The sequence below is a fragment of the Phasianus colchicus genome, chromosome 2 (genome assembly GCF_987193195.1).
Source record: "Phasianus colchicus chromosome 2, bPhaCol1.hap1.1, whole genome shotgun sequence".
Taxonomy (NCBI): domain Eukaryota; kingdom Metazoa; phylum Chordata; class Aves; order Galliformes; family Phasianidae; genus Phasianus; species Phasianus colchicus.
In genome coordinates this window covers 99,867,839-99,884,822 of record NC_143437.1, presented here as the reverse complement: position 1 = coordinate 99,884,822, position 16,984 = coordinate 99,867,839, and the positions used below count along the sequence as shown (strand labels likewise).

General features: G+C 41.6%; 1 protein-coding gene across 7 annotated transcripts in view; it reads right to left on the bottom strand.

The window, feature by feature from the left end:
- The window catches only part of VSNL1 (visinin like 1), a 77,027-nt gene extending 72,025 nt beyond the window's left edge, over positions 1–5,002 (bottom strand). The window contains exon 1 of one of the 7 annotated variants that reach the window (XM_031610943.2): positions 4,856–5,002. Coding sequence is in view for 1 of the 7 variants with exons in the window: in XM_090136408.1 (XP_089992534.1) it covers positions 4,228–4,809 (582 nt within the window). In the remaining 6 variants the exon portion in view is untranslated. Of the gene's footprint in view, positions 1–4,227; positions 4,825–4,855 lie in introns of those variants that run through there. The other 6 variants (XM_090136413.1, XM_090136408.1, XM_090136412.1 and 3 more) reach the window with 6 other exon arrangements.
- Positions 5,003–16,984: the final 11,982 nt, after the last annotated feature.

Here is a 16,984-nt window from a genome sequence, read left to right as displayed (position 1 = left end):
TGCACAGAACTGATGAAGTTGTTCCAAAATCATCATCTATTTGAAAGTAAATCAGCCATAAGTCAAAAGTGATTAAAAGTAATTTTAATTAACAAGTTTAGCGTCTCATGTATATTAGTCTAAAAGCTATAAATATCACTATTACAGCCTGGCTTTGTGTATTTTGTCCCCCATTCTAAAGCTGTGTAATATTAACCATATAGATATCCCTCATCAAATTGCTCTGTGATGATAAAGTTCTTTTAAAAGTCTTTATTTTCCTCATAGGAAAATATTTTTTGTAATTAAAGATCCACTTGATTACTTATAAACTCTCATGACTTCTAAAATCAAAACATTGTTGACAAACTCTGGAACATGGCAAACTCTGACTCTGTCAAAACACTGCAATTATGGCAATGATAATATAATCTCTTAAATTTGTACATTTCTGCACTTGAAAACGTGACCTTGAGGGGTCTATTCAAGGCAGAAAATCTTCAATATGAACTATCACACTTCTTCTTCCTCTCTTCTTGATACCAGGGTTTCAGAATGCATTTTTAGGTCATCAATACATTTATCATCCCACTCCAAATGAACACTGTTAATTTCAATTAATGGTGCCTTTACAAGATATTCTAGAAAATGTATTCTGTTCTTCACTCTCCTCAAGGAACTGATAATGAAGAATAGTTTGATATTTTTATAAATACATCATTGAAATTGAGTATTGAGACATTTGTATCTTTTCCTTCTCTTTCAGCTGTCTCCTTGAAACAACTTAGTTTTACACCTTTCAGCTACAATACCATCTCTAACAATCTGACTTTATTTCCTACATGTGTATTATTGTTTGTTGGATCATATTAATAATGATATGAGATTCTGTAGGTAACATCCACGTAAGTTTAAAACACAAATTAAAAAATACATCTTCTTTGCAACTTAAATAATAACATAAAAAGCCACATGGATTTGAAGCACTACCTGGAGATTATGTATTTCACAATAAGTATCCCTTCTATCGTGTTTCGTTATCTCTGAAAAGGATTATGGCTATCACCCTTACAGCATTAGTATAAAACTGAAAGGATGAGATATTTTTGATGAATAAAGACGGGAGCTGGAGCTAAAGCGAGAAAGCGCCTCAGCGTGATGGAGCACAGCTGGATCCCAGCATCCCACAGCACTGCACATGCTCACTGCCTTCCCTGCTCCTGCTGAGCTCTCGTAGCAGGCACTGCTCTGAGCAATGCCACATACAGAAGTGATAAAGTCACAATTTGTCCCAAGGGTTAAGAAGAACATTATTGCTAAAGAAAAGGGATCCAAAGATGCAAGCACGGCACATGAAGGGCGGAGAAGAAACAAAATTACACTCCAAGGGAAGGAAGAAAAAAAGGCAAAGGATATATGGGACAGCAAGAGGCATGCAGACAGGGGTAATGGGGACTCACAAGAAAAAAATCACTGTAACGAACTAGACCGTTTATGCTGTTAAGTCTGAACCAAAATTAGGCATGAGGAATAATGCAGGAAAAACTCACAGTTGTTCTCTATGAGTGTCAGACAAAATTATGAGGGCACAATCCATAGGCAATCAAACTGCTCTGAAACGAGCTTCCTTTTGGACCACTATTAAAAAACAAAGGGTACTACTCACACTAGGAAAACAAATGCATTAAACAAGGATGGGATAAAGACCAGTGGTGAAAATATTTAACATCAGAGACAAGAAGGTTTTCTCGTGGTAAGAGCTATGTCTCCCAGTAGTATATATTTTAAAATCAAATGTACTTATTACATTTTAAACCTTTTGACTGTAATTCCAACTAGTGCACACCGATGTTTAACTCACACTTAGATGAGCCAGCATTATTTGCCCCAGAGACACAAACCTCTGGAAATCCAAGGGAATGTGCAGGATTCATAGAACCGAACCCCTAAACGAGTGCAAAGCTCAGATACAACACACAAAAATACGCAGGAATGCACGGTGCAGCCAGGCATAAAATTAGAATTCCAAAACTGAAAAATAAAACCAGAGCAAACAGCTTGACAAGTAAACAATTTTGGAAGCTCTGTAGCAAAGCTCACCACGTTTGTGTGCCTGTTAAAAAGAATCTCCATTCTTAGATCTAGAATGTTCTCGTAGCTACATGGAGAGACAGCAAGAAATGTCGGGAGGGCTACACCACTTCAACAGACTGAAAAGAGGAGAAGGAATGGTGACGCAGGAACACGGTATGGAGAGGTGCTGGAAGGTGGGGAGCCCGGCACAGCCCTGGCAGCGGGATGTCACACCTCCTACACCATGTGGTTCCTTTTCCCAGCAGCACCAAAGCCAGCTTTGTCGCACCGCTGTCATCCCATGCAGGCAGCAAAATTCCTGCCAGCAGATCCTGCCCTATCCTATCCCAGCCCATTGAGATTTTGCCTTACCCTTCTGTCCCAACTACAATTTTCCTTCTGGTTGGTACCACAGTGTGATACCAGCTGTGATTCTTCTCATGTACCAGGGAAATGCGACGGCTCAGGCATCTGCTCTGCAGTTGTGAGGTTACATAAAGCTGTGCCCGCCTCAGACAGGTGTTGCTCAACACTACTGCTGATGCGATGTCAGCTCGGCGTTCCAGAACACCGGGTACTTCTAAAAACAAGTCAAAATTCAGCGGTGGGATTTTATGTACAGTGTGTCTGTGTGGGGCAGGAAGACAACAGCCTGACTAAACACTGCAGTTCTATGCCACAGAAGTTTGTGATTCGATTCCTTTTTGAGTCCAACAGGATAAGGATTCGGTACTTAATTAAAAGGCAGGAATAACACATAATGAAGATTAAGACTGTTTCCTTATTTTTCCCTCACAGCAACATTAGCCCAGACCACTTCGTGCTTTGTTTGAATGGAGAAGCAAAATGTAATTAAAGTTTTAATTAAAATTGATCGCGGTCCACAAAACTGAAATGGATAGTGCCGTGCTAACCTCATACTGGAAAACTTTCCAAGTGAATGGATGCTGTCAAATGAACTGTGTTCTTTAACCAAAAAAAGAGCATTCTGACAGGAATAAGGGTAGTAGTGAAAACTAATGAATCTGAAGATGTGCCATAGAAACAAGCAGCGCATTCTGAGAGAGGCAATGCGTACACATCTCACAGAGACCGAGCTTCCTCACGTTCTCATTTTCCTCTGCATGCGAGGATTCTGTTCCTCATCAGACCCGGCTTGATAAATACATGCGTCTTTCTCCTCTTCGTAAGAGGCATGAGATCTCTGTGAGCTCAACTTTCTGATATATGAAGGACGAGAATGCCTATCTGCAGAAACACTCACTCTAAAATGTCACTAAAAATATTTTGCCGGCGGAATTGCTGGCAAAAGCAGCTGCATCTCTTAAGCACATCTGCTACGTTAACATCTTCAGTGCGGAATTTATTCATATATTTGCACTCGGTTAATTGGCTTGCGAGTAATCACGTTTCAATAGTGATGAAAAGGGCAGGTTTGCGAAATGCCCTTTCTTTGAGAGGTGGGAAGCCTGGTGTTGCGGGCAGCAGTGCTCCGCTACCTGCAGTTACCTGTACACCACCGGTACCTGGTGTATCCACCGGTACCTGGTATACCTACCGGTGCCCAGGCTCGAGCTCGTTCTCCCTGCCGTGGAAAGGCACCGAGCCTCGTCCCGGCTCCGCAAAGCCTCCACGGGACTCCTCTGGGGGGGGCTGCAGTTGCATAAGATCGCGCTGCCCTCCCATAGAAATATCCATCCCCACGGCGAGGGGGGGCAGAGCGCCGAGCTCAGGATGGGGGAAAGGAGGGGAGAGCCGGGGAGGAGGGGAGGGGAGGGGGACACTTCGGCCGAGGGTGGGGAGGTGGCGGTGGGTACATCCCGCACGGAGGGGGCTGCGATGGGCTGGGGACACCCCCTGCGCTAAGCGGCGGGGAGGGCTGGAGGAGCCCCGCACAGAGGGGACACGGCAGCCTTGCAGAGAGCGACGGGAGGGAAAGCAACGCTTGGGGGTAGGAGGGGGGCTTCCAGCCGTCGCCACCGGAGTGCCCGCATCACACCGCACCGCACGGCGCACCGGCCCGGGCACACGGCCCCGTCCCCGCCGCAGCGCAGCGCCGTGCCCTGCCCGCGCCCCGCGGCCGCTCCCGAGCGCTGCCCCAGGTCCCGCTCCCCCACCGCCCGCGCTCGCCCCGCAGAGCCCCGCGTCGGGCTGCGCGCCTCGCACCCCCCTCACCGCCCTCCGAAGCCGCTCACGCCGTGCCTCAGCCCGGGCTCCTTTGTTGTGGGCGCTGGAACTGGAAAGCCTCTCGCCCCGCGCCTCCTCCTTCCTCGCCCTCTTCCTCCTCCTCCTCCTCCTCCTCACGCCTTCGGGTGGGAAATGCCCAGGACCGCGGAGCACCGCTGTCCCCACCCACCTCCGGCCCCAACACCCGAGCGTGCTCAGGAGCAATCGAAATGATAAGAAAAAAATCCTCTGACGGATGGTGCGAGCTCCGCGATCGCGAGGGTCGGGAGTCGGGAGCGCTCCCTCCTCCCCCCCGGCGCGGTGACCTTGCGGGCTGCTCCGCTCCCCGCACTCCTTCAGTGTGTTTTTGTTTTTGTTTTTTTTATTATTATTATCATTTGTTTCTTTTTCACTGGGAACTGAACGAACGCTTCGCTCCCTCGGAACGCACCGCTCGGGCAGCTCCGCGCCCGCCGCACCTCGCACCCTCGGAGCGCAGCACCGCCAACGCGACCCCCGCAGTGCCGCCGTCCCGCAGCCCCGCTCCCTCGCCGCCTCTCCGCGCTCCGTCCCGCGCCCCGCGTCCCGCATCCCGCCCGCACCGCTGCCCCGGCCCGCGGTCCCCGGACGCACTTACAGACGGCGCTGGGAGCGGTCGGCGGTGCGGAGGAGGGCGCTGGGGCCGCGGGGTCCCGCCGGGGTGCTGGGGCCGGAGGGACGGCGCCTCGCTGCGCGCCCGCCCGCACCGCTCGCGCCGCAGCTCAGTGCGCGCCCCCGCGCCGCCCGCCCGCCCCGCACTGCAGACCGCCGCCGCCCCGCGCCGGCCCCGCGCACGCGCCGCCCGCGAGCATGCGCGCGGCCGCCGCGGGCGGGAGGGAAAGGGAGAGCGCGCGGGAGGCGCGGCCCCGCGCCGTGGCGACGGGGCGAGGGGAAGGGAGCCGGCATCCTGAGGGGCCGCCTCTGGTACCCTCGCAGGGCAGCGCTGTTATCAGCGTTACGAGCACCTGCTGTCTCACAGACCGACGCGGGTGCACGAGGTCTGTCCCACTGACGGAGTAAAATGGCCCTTTAAGAGCCTCCAGCCGGCTCGTCCCCAGCCTTCGGGTTGTTGCCGATAGTCCCCGGTGCGCTGTGGCCAAATGCAGGCTTCTTTGGGAGGCTGGATGTCATCTGTCGCACGCGCCGTGTGTGTGCGCCTCCCGCCGTGCGCCGCACCGCCACCGGCAGCTGTTCTCTCGTGGCTGGAGCCCCTCTACCTGGCGCACACGTGTGAGGACGCAGCTCGTGCTACAGGCTGTGCTCTGAGCGATGGATCCCGTGCCCAGCATCGTGCACACGTGGAGGCACCATCTTGCATTACGGGCTGCGCTTTCAGCCGTGGCTCTTTTCCACAAGCCTCTTAAAATAGCGTTGAAGTGAATGTTAGATACTTAGACTGGTCTAATGTTGCTCAGCCCTTTGATATAAAACCCAACCGATCCTGCTCTGTGATATGCAGCCCCGCTGATCTTGCCCCTCAACATAAAACCCAGCTCATCTAGCCTTTCCCTTGCTATCACTACTGCTATATAAGTAGTAGTAATCCTTAATAACATTGTACAGCATATAACCTATTGCTAGGCCCTCTCTGTAGCAAAGCTATACATAAATATTTACTTTTACGCACTGTGAGTTCTGCTACTGACTGTTTACAGTACGTAAATTAAGTATATTTAGCGTGTCCAAAGAGTAATGCTGGAGGAAGCAGATGTATACAGCAAGGAAATGAAATGAAGGCAAAATAATGACATATATTAAGAAAAGCAGCAAATCATGTGCAATTTTATTATGGTACTCATTATTTCAGGAAAAAAAAATCATGAATATGTATGACAAATGATAGATGATAACAAAATTTGGTTTAATGGTGAAATGCTCAAATAATTCAATTACAACACAAAGTGATGTGTTAGGTTTTGTACAAATGCACAGGAAGACAGTATTTTTACTTTGCTAATAAAGATAACTGAATTTGTAAGCTATTCTTCTCTGATAAGGAAAAATTACTAACTTTGCACTCAGATTTACTTGTTGCTCAGTGAGACAATAACAGGCTCCCCAGGGCAGTGCTTTGGGCACTGAGCTTGCCAGAGTTCAAGAAGTGTCTGGATAATGTTGTCAGACATAGGGTCCAATTTTTGAGTGGTCCTGTGTGGATCCAGGAGTTGGACTCAATGGGAATTGGACCTATTGAGTCCCTTCCAACTTGGGATTTTCTATGACTCCAACTTTAAGTTTGTATATATTTTTTTAATTTCCCAAAGCATTTCTCTTCCTCAGTTCCTCTTTCAATTTTCTGCATGTGCAAAAATGCAGCCTGAAAATGCTAAAAATTGAGATTGCATCCAAGCGTAGAGTTAGGAAGTGATGCACCTCACCGAGTATTTGAAATTCCTGTTTTATTTGATCTTGATTAATTTAAATTGTTTTGTGCCATCTCCATATTTACTACCTCATTGCTTGCTCTGCCTGCCAGATCATTAATAATCATCTTTAGCATAATGAAAGATAGAGTGCTGTGGCATCTGCTTGCTATGTTTTAACCACTTTGTTCCCACGTATTTTTAGTCTCTTATTTCATTCTTTGTACGGTTGCCTCTTGCCATCACAGTACCATCTCACTTGTGTGACCTGTTCTGGTTGTGTCCACACTGCAGTGACTGCATGGCTTCAGCCCATCTTCTGATAAATCTTCTGCTCTCTGAAGCTCAGAGAGCTCTCTGCTGGCTGCAGGACTGGGTGTTTCCTTCATATCTCAGGTGATTTTGCTGCTGTTTCATTCTTTCTCAGCTCTGAGGTGGCAATATCTCAGCTAGCTGAAAGCTAGCTTGGGGTTGTCTGCTGCATGACTGTCACCTATACATGACATGTCTGTCAGTATCGTTGAGGGGCATGTATTTCAAGAAGGTGCTGAGCATTTGCTTCCCCCCAAGGAGGGAAGCATAGGTTATATTTTTAAACATTAGAGATAAAGCACCCATAAATAAAACTTTTCTCATGTGGCTTTTTCTTTTTTTCACGGCATATAGTGGAAAAAATTCCACCTCCTATGAAAAAGTGTAGTTCAAGCAGATGATAGTATGGAGTGAGTTTTCATGTATGATTTTCGTTATCTACATTTTGATATTTCTTCATAAATTTGGGTTACTTTTATTTTCAAGTGCATTTGAAATCATGGTACATGGTTTTTTTTTTTTTGAGAAACATGTAAGCTATTAGTAATTTCAGAAGACTTTGTGTTTTTATGTACTGCATCACAGTAACAATACAGCACACGAGCCTATTCAGAAATTAAATACAAATAAAAACTCCTTGTATTATTGCTCAGTCTAAAATATCCATGAAAATGCTTCATTTTGACGTAAGTCAACAATGTAATAAATGTTGCCTAATAAGCCATACATGGGGTTATCATTCAAAAGGAAATAATGGCACTGTTGGCATTCATGCTATTTATGATACACTGTGCTGTCTTGTACCTTATGCAGTTACTGAAGGCTTTTATTAGCTGGGTGTGAAATTTTACTAGTTCAGACCGTTGGCATTTTCAGCCACTTCACATTCATTTTTAATCTATGTAAATGATAATATTGTATGTTAGTCTGCAGAGAATTAGATCATCTTGCTTGTTTATCATATAGATAATTGTAGGATTTTTCATTTTCTTGCTATTCAGTTCTTTGGATTTAGCAAATGAAATTAATTGTTGCCATTTAGCAACTTTAAATTTGTTTTGAAGCTAAAGAGCAGATTGCTCATAATGGAGCTACAGCAATTTCAACAAAGTCAGGATCTGACCCAAAATTTTCTACTTAATGTGTATCAGAGTTTATTTTAGCATAACACTGAATAGTATAAATGTAATATTTCTTAGCATACAAATGAATAGCATGCATGTCTAGGTGTATTCTCCTTTTACATCCTCTGATGGCTTACAAGGGTTTCCTTTAAACTTTCAGCACTGAATCTGAACAGTCTACGTGTGCCTTTGAAAGAAGCCAAGTGATGCTCTGTACTTCTGCTCTTAAGGGAGATAGGCATCTCCAGAGGGAAATTCAAAATTTAATGATATTGAGGATCTTCTCCTATTTTCTCTCCCTTCCTTGCTTTAGAGAATTCACTATTAAAAGGCACAGTAGTCTTTGAGAGAAGTCACTGTCTCACCAGGTGGCTTACTAGTAATAAGATTATGGGTTTTTTTCTTTTTGCATGCCCTCCTATTTTAGAGAAACCAATCTAATTGCAGAATACCATTTCAGAGTTTGCATTTTCTCTTCCCCTTTCATGCTGAATGCTTCCTAATTCTTGCTTACATAGTTGCTGATTGTTATATGGTTCTGTGATTCTTTGATTAGTGACATCTATGTATTGTATGTATCAACTGCAGAAGAACTGCAATTAGAAATAATTTGAGTGTATCTACATCTATAACTGTAGATTTCATATCCTGCCAGGCCTTTTGAAGGAGACATTTCCTTTCTCCTTTCCGTGCCCCCTTCATGCCGTTTCTGCACGCTGGAATCTACTTGTCTGTTACATAGGGAGCTGGAAGCAGCAATGCGGCTGCAGGGATTGGCAGAAGAGAGCTGCTTTATGATTAAATGAAGCTGCTGCAACACACTGCAGTTAGAAAAGGGTGAGATCCTTGATACTCAAATGAAAACAGTGCTAGTGACCAAGATGATCAGTCTCAAAATGACTGTAGGTTGATTGTCTTGTTTCTGGAATGTGCTACCTATATTTTATGTGTACGTATGTTATCTTTCACATTCATATCTTAGCCTTTTTTTTTAAATAACATCCCTAACAAAATAGAATAAAATGTGCTTCACTAATAGGTGTATTTTTTTCTTCTGTATGAAGTAAAATGATCCTATGTACGTAGATAACTTTTTTATGTGCCAAAGCAACTAATTTATAATTCATTCTTTTAATTAATCAGATTATTTGTTAGTCCTCATTTTCTCAGTCTCATGGAGTGAAATGTAAAGAGATATCATTTATGTAACATCATCTCTGCTGTTATGTAATGTGCTTACAACTGAGGAGTACATGCAATGCCTAACTTTAGATACCTGAATTTGATAGTTAAGTTAATTTCCTATTTCCTTGCATTGCCTCTGGTATCAGTGGAAATAAAAATAAGCACTGAAAGAGTAAATCAGACCAGAAATCTGGCTACTGGGAGTGAAGAAAAAAATATACTTAAATTGAGGCATGTAAATAAAGCGCCTAAAGCTAAATGGCATGAGCCCAGGCTTTACACCAGTAAGCAGTTTCCTACAGAAGCTCTGGTTGTTCTTCTTAAGCGAGCATTTGCTCAAGCGGAAATAAAAGGTTGACATTTTGGACCTGAGCAGTGTAAGCTTCAAGTAAATAATGATTGTTTAGAAGGATAGGAATGACAAAACTTAGAAGCATTTCATTTTCTACAAATGTCCTAAACATAGCATCATGTGTCCTTTGCCATTTAGCTCAGGGCAGAACTCCTGCATATACAAAACAATTCCTGTGAAGTCCAAATGGTCGTGTAGTCTTGAGATGTTGCAAGAGGGCACTGTTTGTTTATTTGATCCATGAGTGATTGTCCTTAGCTAAAGTATTGCAATAGTGACATGTAAAAAGTTGGAGTACAGGCTGTGGAATTACTACAAATAGTAAAGGTAAAGGCACACATTTCAGATAAATTATCATATTGATAATAAAATATCTTGTTATACCAGCTCATAAAAAACCAAACAACTTCTTTTAGGGTTTTCTGGGGGAGGAGTGGGGAAGAAGTAGTATGCTTGTATTTTTGTCATTATTTTTATTATTACTGTATGTCATGCAGTTAAGTAGTAGTAGTAATACATTACTAAACTGCATTGTGTATATATTTTCTAGTAAAAAATAGGAGGGGAGCGTAGATGGAGTGAATACAGGTTTCATCAAGACAATTTAGTGGCTAATGAAGAAAGTGTGCTTGGATCTTTCTTTGTATACTATTTATAAATGAAAAAAAATCTTTTAAAAGTTGTCTTCTTATAATCCAATTTCACTGTGAGACACAATGACTTCTCATAGTAGTGTTTGTTTTGGAACTAATACTTTGACATTTAATTTGCGAATCAGCACTTCTGGATCACAGTCACAAAATCAGGACGTGCTGCTAGGAGTGGTGATGCATCTCAGCAAGCAGGCTGCAGGACATCAGATTTGTTCAATACCACCAGACAGAGGTGCTCATCACAGTAAAAAGAAGTTCAACAAAATATTGAAAAAATATTTCACAATTTGATCTGTAATTAAATCTTTCCATCTGTAATACTAGGTCTAATTTTTCTATATCTCTTAAGCCATTAATTAAGTACCTTTCTAATTGCCAACATCTGTGTTTGTCAAAATCACGCTGCTGCTTTTCTTTCCAAAATACTTCATGTAGCACATTCAGCAGTGAGAAATATAGTGCTGCACTGAAGGTAATCTGTGCAATATCGGTGTATAAAACTGAAGTAAATTTAAAGTACAAATTTGGAAATAATTAAATTACATAATATAAAGATACACATAAAGTTTAAAATGATGCTTAATGCTGAACTGGCTCCTGCTTTTCAGTCTTCTTTGATAAGAATGTAAAACATTTTTTAAGCTTGTAAATAGGCGTTCTTTAGCACATCCCATTGCCATGTGTGCTTGCTGCAGAACTCAGGAGTCTTCCTCTGAAGTCAAACGCTGGAGAACACCTGAATTTGTGCTGATGGATCATTATATTGGATGAGAAAGAATGAAGAGGGAAAGACGAAGAGAAGCGATCTTCTCAGCTCCTAGGAACAAAAAACCCCTTCATCAGCCCAGAAAGCCAACCGTATCCTGAGCTGTAAAAAAAAAAATGTGTCCAGCAGCTCAAGGGAGGTGATCCTGCCCCTCTATTCTGTGTACAGGAGAGACATAGACCTGTTGGAGTGCATCCAGAGAAGGGCCTCAGAAGTGATCCAAGAAATGGAACACCTCTCCTATGAGGACAGGCTGCGAAAGCTAGGGCTGTTCAGCCTGGAGAAGAGAAGGCTGCAAGGTGACCTGATAGCAGCCTTTCAATATCTGAAGGAGAGCTACAAGAAAGAAGAGGGCAGACTCCTTAAACCCTGCTGTGATGATAGAACAAGGGGAAATGGTTTCAAGCTTAAAGAAAGGAGATTTAGGTTAGATATAAGAAAAAAAAAAAAAAGTTTGTCATGCAGTGAAGTAGTAGCAATACATTTCTAAACCTTTTGCAGTGAGGGTAGCAGACAGGTTACCCAGTGGTTGATGCCCCATCCCTGGAGACTTTCAAGGCCAGGATCAAGCCCTGAGCAACCTCATCTAGCTGTGCATGTCCCTGTTCATTGTAGGGGAGTTGGATTAGATGGCCTTTAAAGTCCCTTGCAACTTTAAAGATTCTATGATTCCGTGATCTCTGAGAACCATCTTAGCTAGTATGACTGTACACCAAATATTATTATTAAATGTTTCTGCTTCTCTGAGCCTTCCAAATAACTTCCACTCCCTTTTGAAGCCCTATGGTTAGTTCTTATCATTACATTTCCATCCATTCTGTCTTCCACCTCAGATCCCTGTGTGGCCGCCCCACATCTCTATCTCATTTCTGGAGTTTCCCATATTCTCTGTCTCATTGAGTTCCTTGGTTACCTCAGACACAAGCCTCAAGTGGCTGTTGTTCTTGATAAAGATCTGTACTAAAAGAAGGAAGAGAACAACTGTATATGTGTTATAAAGTTCAAAAGTGGCTTATTATATCAGATTATTATTATTATTATTATTATTTACCTTCTTACCTTGTAATTTGTTTAGTACTAATAGGAAAGTACACTAAGCAAAACTGGGAACAGTATATTACTGCTGTCAGAAACAATTCATGCTGTAGCAATATAGAATTGAAATCAGAATACATCAAACAAATAAAGCAAATTCTTTGCAAAATTGTCATCTGAAGCATTATAAGCATTTCTAGATATATTCATTACACTGTAGTTGCCTAAGATATCTGTGGATCTGGAGATTAATGAAAAATATTTATGCATTATTATATGCTTTTGTTATGTTTATCCAATTTGGATATAATGAGTGTTTTCCGCTGCACAGAATCTTGTTTTATTTTTAACAGAGATTTTTAATTATTTTAAACTGTTTGATAGATTATTTCGTGTCATATTGTAATGTATACTGTGCAAGTAGCCTTCCTTCAGTTTTCCAAATCTTTACTGATCATGAGTTTTGTACCGCTTACTAAATAAATGATGCCTAAATTACTAGGCAACATTCATTAAGTCATTCCCGGATGCTGTTTTGTTCAATAATGAGGCTGTTAGTTTCTGTAATTTGGGAAGTGAACAAATCATGAGCTAAGTTGAAATTAATTTAAAATCAACTCGCTGAAAAAAAAAAAAATGCCCCAGCTCATTATTGTATCACTGCAGGCTGCTGCTAACTGGATGGTGTATTGTAAAATACAGCACTGTACCTCAGCATGAAGAGCAAAGAAATGAAAGTAGTGCTGTGTCGGATGAGTTGCAATAATCCCAGAAAGTAATGGAGGCCTTAGACTAGATATTTTAACTAATCAGTATTTATAACACCTTTTCATCAGATTTAACAAGGTCTAGGGAAATGCTGACTATATTTTACTCCATGTAGTATTATTAGACCCAACAGTCCTGAGTTTTTGAGCAGTAATTTGTCTCTCCAGATCAGAAATGTTAGGTGAGTAGTTAAAAAATGTCTCTTAATACGCCTCTCTTATATTGCCTTAGATAATGATTTTTGAAAGAATTTTACAAAAAAAATGGTTTACTTTGAAGATTGTTCTAAGTCAAAAGAGATGATATTTTCCCATTTAATAAAATAAAAAAGAGTATAAATAGTTTTTAAATAACTAAACTGGAACTGCACAGGTCTGTGAACGCAGCAAACTTATTTAGATCACTTCCTTTTACCATACTGTTCTTTTTCATATGTTGTTAGATAAATATTCATCACGACCTGTCATACACTGGAATGAAGAGGTAAGATTCCGTCTTCATATTTCTTCTGTATCTTAACTATGAGAGTTCCAGAAGCTGATTACAGCATATAGAATCATAGAACCATAGAATCTCCAAGATTGGAAAGGACCTCCAACATCATCCAGTCCAACCATCCATCTACCCCCCAGTATTTCCCCACTAAACCGTGTCCCTCACTACAACATCTAAATGTTTTTCGAACACCTCCAGGGATGGTGGCTCTCCCACCTCCCTGGGCAGCCCATTCCAGCACCTGACCACAATTTCGGAGAAGAAATTTTTCCTAACATCCAAACTGATCCTAGCATCCTCTGGCACAAGTTGAGGCCATTCCCTCTAGTCCTGTCACTAGTTACATAGGAAAAGAGGCTGACCCCCACCTCTCTACAACAGTGTTTCAGGTATTTATAGAGAGCAAGAAGCTCTCCACTGATCCTCCTCTTTTCCAATCTAATCAGTCCCAGCTCTCTCAGCCACTCCTCATCAAACCTGTGCTCCAGGCCCCTCACCAGCTCTGTTGCTCTTCTCTGGGCATACTTCAGGGCCTCCATGTCTTCCTTGTACTGAGGGGCCAAAAACTGAACACAGCACTCGAGGTGCAGCCTCACCAGAGCTGAGTACAGGGAAACGATCACCTCCCTGCTCCTGCTGGCAATACTATTTCTGATACAAACCAGGATGCCTTTAGCCTTCTTGGCTACCTGGGCACACTGCTGGCTCATGAACATCAACCAACACCCCTAGGTCCATTTCTTCCACAGCCACTCTGCCCCAAACCTGTAGCGTTGACTGGGATTGTTTTGCAGGACCTGGCACTTGGTCTTGTTGAACGTCTTCCCATTGGCCTCAGTCCCACTATCCAGCCTGTCCAGATCCCTCAGTAGGGATCTGCCTTCCTACTCCCAGGCAGATCGACACTTACTTCCAACTTGGTGTCATCTGCAAATTTACTAAGGATGCCCTCAGTGCCCTCAGCTGGGTCATCAATAAATATACTGAATAGGACAGACCCCTGTACCAACCCCTGGGGAGCACCACTTGTGACCCATCTCCATGATTCCTCTTAACTAACTGCCTTACATAGTGACAAACATAAGGAGGGGGGCAGTTGCTCATTTCTTGTGCCCTGAAGAGCTGCCCACTGATAAAAGCAGTGTGTTCCACACTCTCTTTTCTGAATGAAGCAACTCCATCAGCATACACAATCTAGAAAGTCAAGAGGTATACAAGATGCTTCAGTTTAAATGCTTGCAAACATCAACCTCATTGGAGATAATCTTTCCCTCTTCTGATCCCACTGAGTGTGCCTAGTGGAAAAGTGACAGATTTTGTCAGGGTAGCAGCCAGTAAAATAATAGTGTTGGACAAAAGATGTGTCTGTGCTTCACAATGCTGCACCAGATGGAGACACTTAATTCTGAACAAGCTCACTGACATTCCGTCAGTAGGATAGTCATGCCAATGTTATTTAGGATCCTGTTTTATTTATCCTTGGTGCAACTCCTTCCTGTATATGAACTGTTTAGAGTTCATAATGCTGCATTCTGCAATGCCATTTACTGCACAATCTTTTCTCTAATTTTCTCTCCATCCTTTTCTGTAATAACTGTATTGACATCTCTCATCATTAGCATCTATTTGCAAGCATAGTCTAAAATTCCTTTGACTGAATTTTGACATTGGAGTAGCCCTCTACATTTGAATTAGCTACACTGTGCTACCAGTATTGTCAGTTGGAAGAAAAAGGCATTTTTATAGTTTATCACCTTCTGAACATCTAAGATTTGAGATTCAGTATCAGCCTAGAAGTGCTTATTTTTTCCACTGTCTGTAAAGGGAACCTTGAGTGATTCCCTCAGTGCAGATGTCCTAAATTAGATTACATGAAAAGCACCCTGTAGTTTTCAGACTGCTAAGAAATATCACTAATTGTATAAATGGTAATACTGGTGGTCAAATCTGTGGGATCTACAACATCGTCCCAGTTGCTTCACTGCCAATTTTGCATTAATTTAGATTCTATTTCCTCTCCTGCAGATATATTTCCTAAAACAGAAGATCCAGTCCATGTTCATTTGAGTCTACTAAACCATTAATCAGTACTCTGTTTTTCATAGTATCTTTTAGATAAGTTCAGTAAGAAATGGTTAACAGGCCAATTGTAGATTTACCTCTTAGAGGTAAAGCATGTTGATTTTTCAGCAGTTCAGTGGAAGTAATTGTACCTAATTGAACTTTATTATAAAGAAATCATCATTAGTGTAAGTCAATTTACATTCTCTGTAACTGGCTGCATTATCACCATATGGCAACACATCTTATTTGTCTTATAGACTTAGATGAATCAACATCTAGTTGAGAATATCCCATACTGGACATTTAACTTTTAAATTACACTGATTGGGTGATCTTTAGCTACACAGTGAATGGTGCTACTGTTTAGAGCTCATTTATTTCTTACTAAGAAGATTGCTTTTAAGCTTAATATCATAAGGAAGCTGTTGTTCAGGTTTTGAAGTCCAGTTGTGTTCTAGATACCTCATCTTTGCAAAACTAGCTAGTAACTTATGATCTTTTGCTCAGATGCTCTTGTTGGAGTATTACAGAACATTTTGTCCCACTTATTTTAATTTAATTTTGAATAATAGCATAAATTCTTGACAAATATATCTTACGGTCTGTCAAAGTTGTTTAAATGTAGGTAAGCATATATGTAATTTATGTGTGTATGCAACCACACACAAATACACACAGTGTTAAACATGCATTATTTATTTTATAATCTCTTGTATTAATTCTCCTGTTTGTCAATTTTTATAAATAACTCAGTATCTTCATTGCTAAATTTGGTTTATCCTTTTTTTTTTTTTTTTTTTTTTGCTTTACTTATGTGTCTCTTATTTGGTTTTCAGGAAGCTGTTATTTTTAATTTCTATGTATTCTTGTGCACACTATAATCTATTTTATATAAAAATGTGTTAAAGGACATAATTATGTTATACAGTAATGTATTTTATATTTTTAATAAATAAATAAACCTGTATGTGTATATGTGGTATTTCTTTTATGTGAGAATTATGTTTGTCAGTTTGCAAGATACTTTATGTAAAAGAAAGGCCCATGATTTCTAACAGGTCAGAGTTTGATAGCTGACCATGCTTAAGACTGACCTAGCAGATGACAGCTATCTCAGAGAGATCTCATTTTGCAGCTGTTAAGCATGAAACTAAAGAAAAAGCTTTGTGTTTGTAAAGATTTTTGTCCCTATGACTTTTATTGAACACAAATGTCTGATGCATATTCTTGAAAAGAGAACATTAAATTCTTCCTGGATTTATGGACCCTAAAGTTCTTACTCATTTCCTTTTTCCTCCCTCATAATTTCCTTTTTTTTTTTTTTTTCCCTTAAGGCTGTGAAAATAATTTAAAAGGCAGATTTTGATCCAAATGACTAAATAATCTCTATTCGTGTCACAGGTATTACTGACATTCCATTTCTCTTTCAAAGTTGCAACATCTGAATATATGAGAATAGTTTTTAAAGAATAGAAGCTGAATTTAAAAGCAAAATGCGTATTAAACCAATACAGTCTTACAGTTGTTTTAGCAATCAGTATTGAAAGCATTTGCTAGAATGTCTCATTTGTTGACCTTCAGCTATACCAAATCACTACATATTTTGAAAT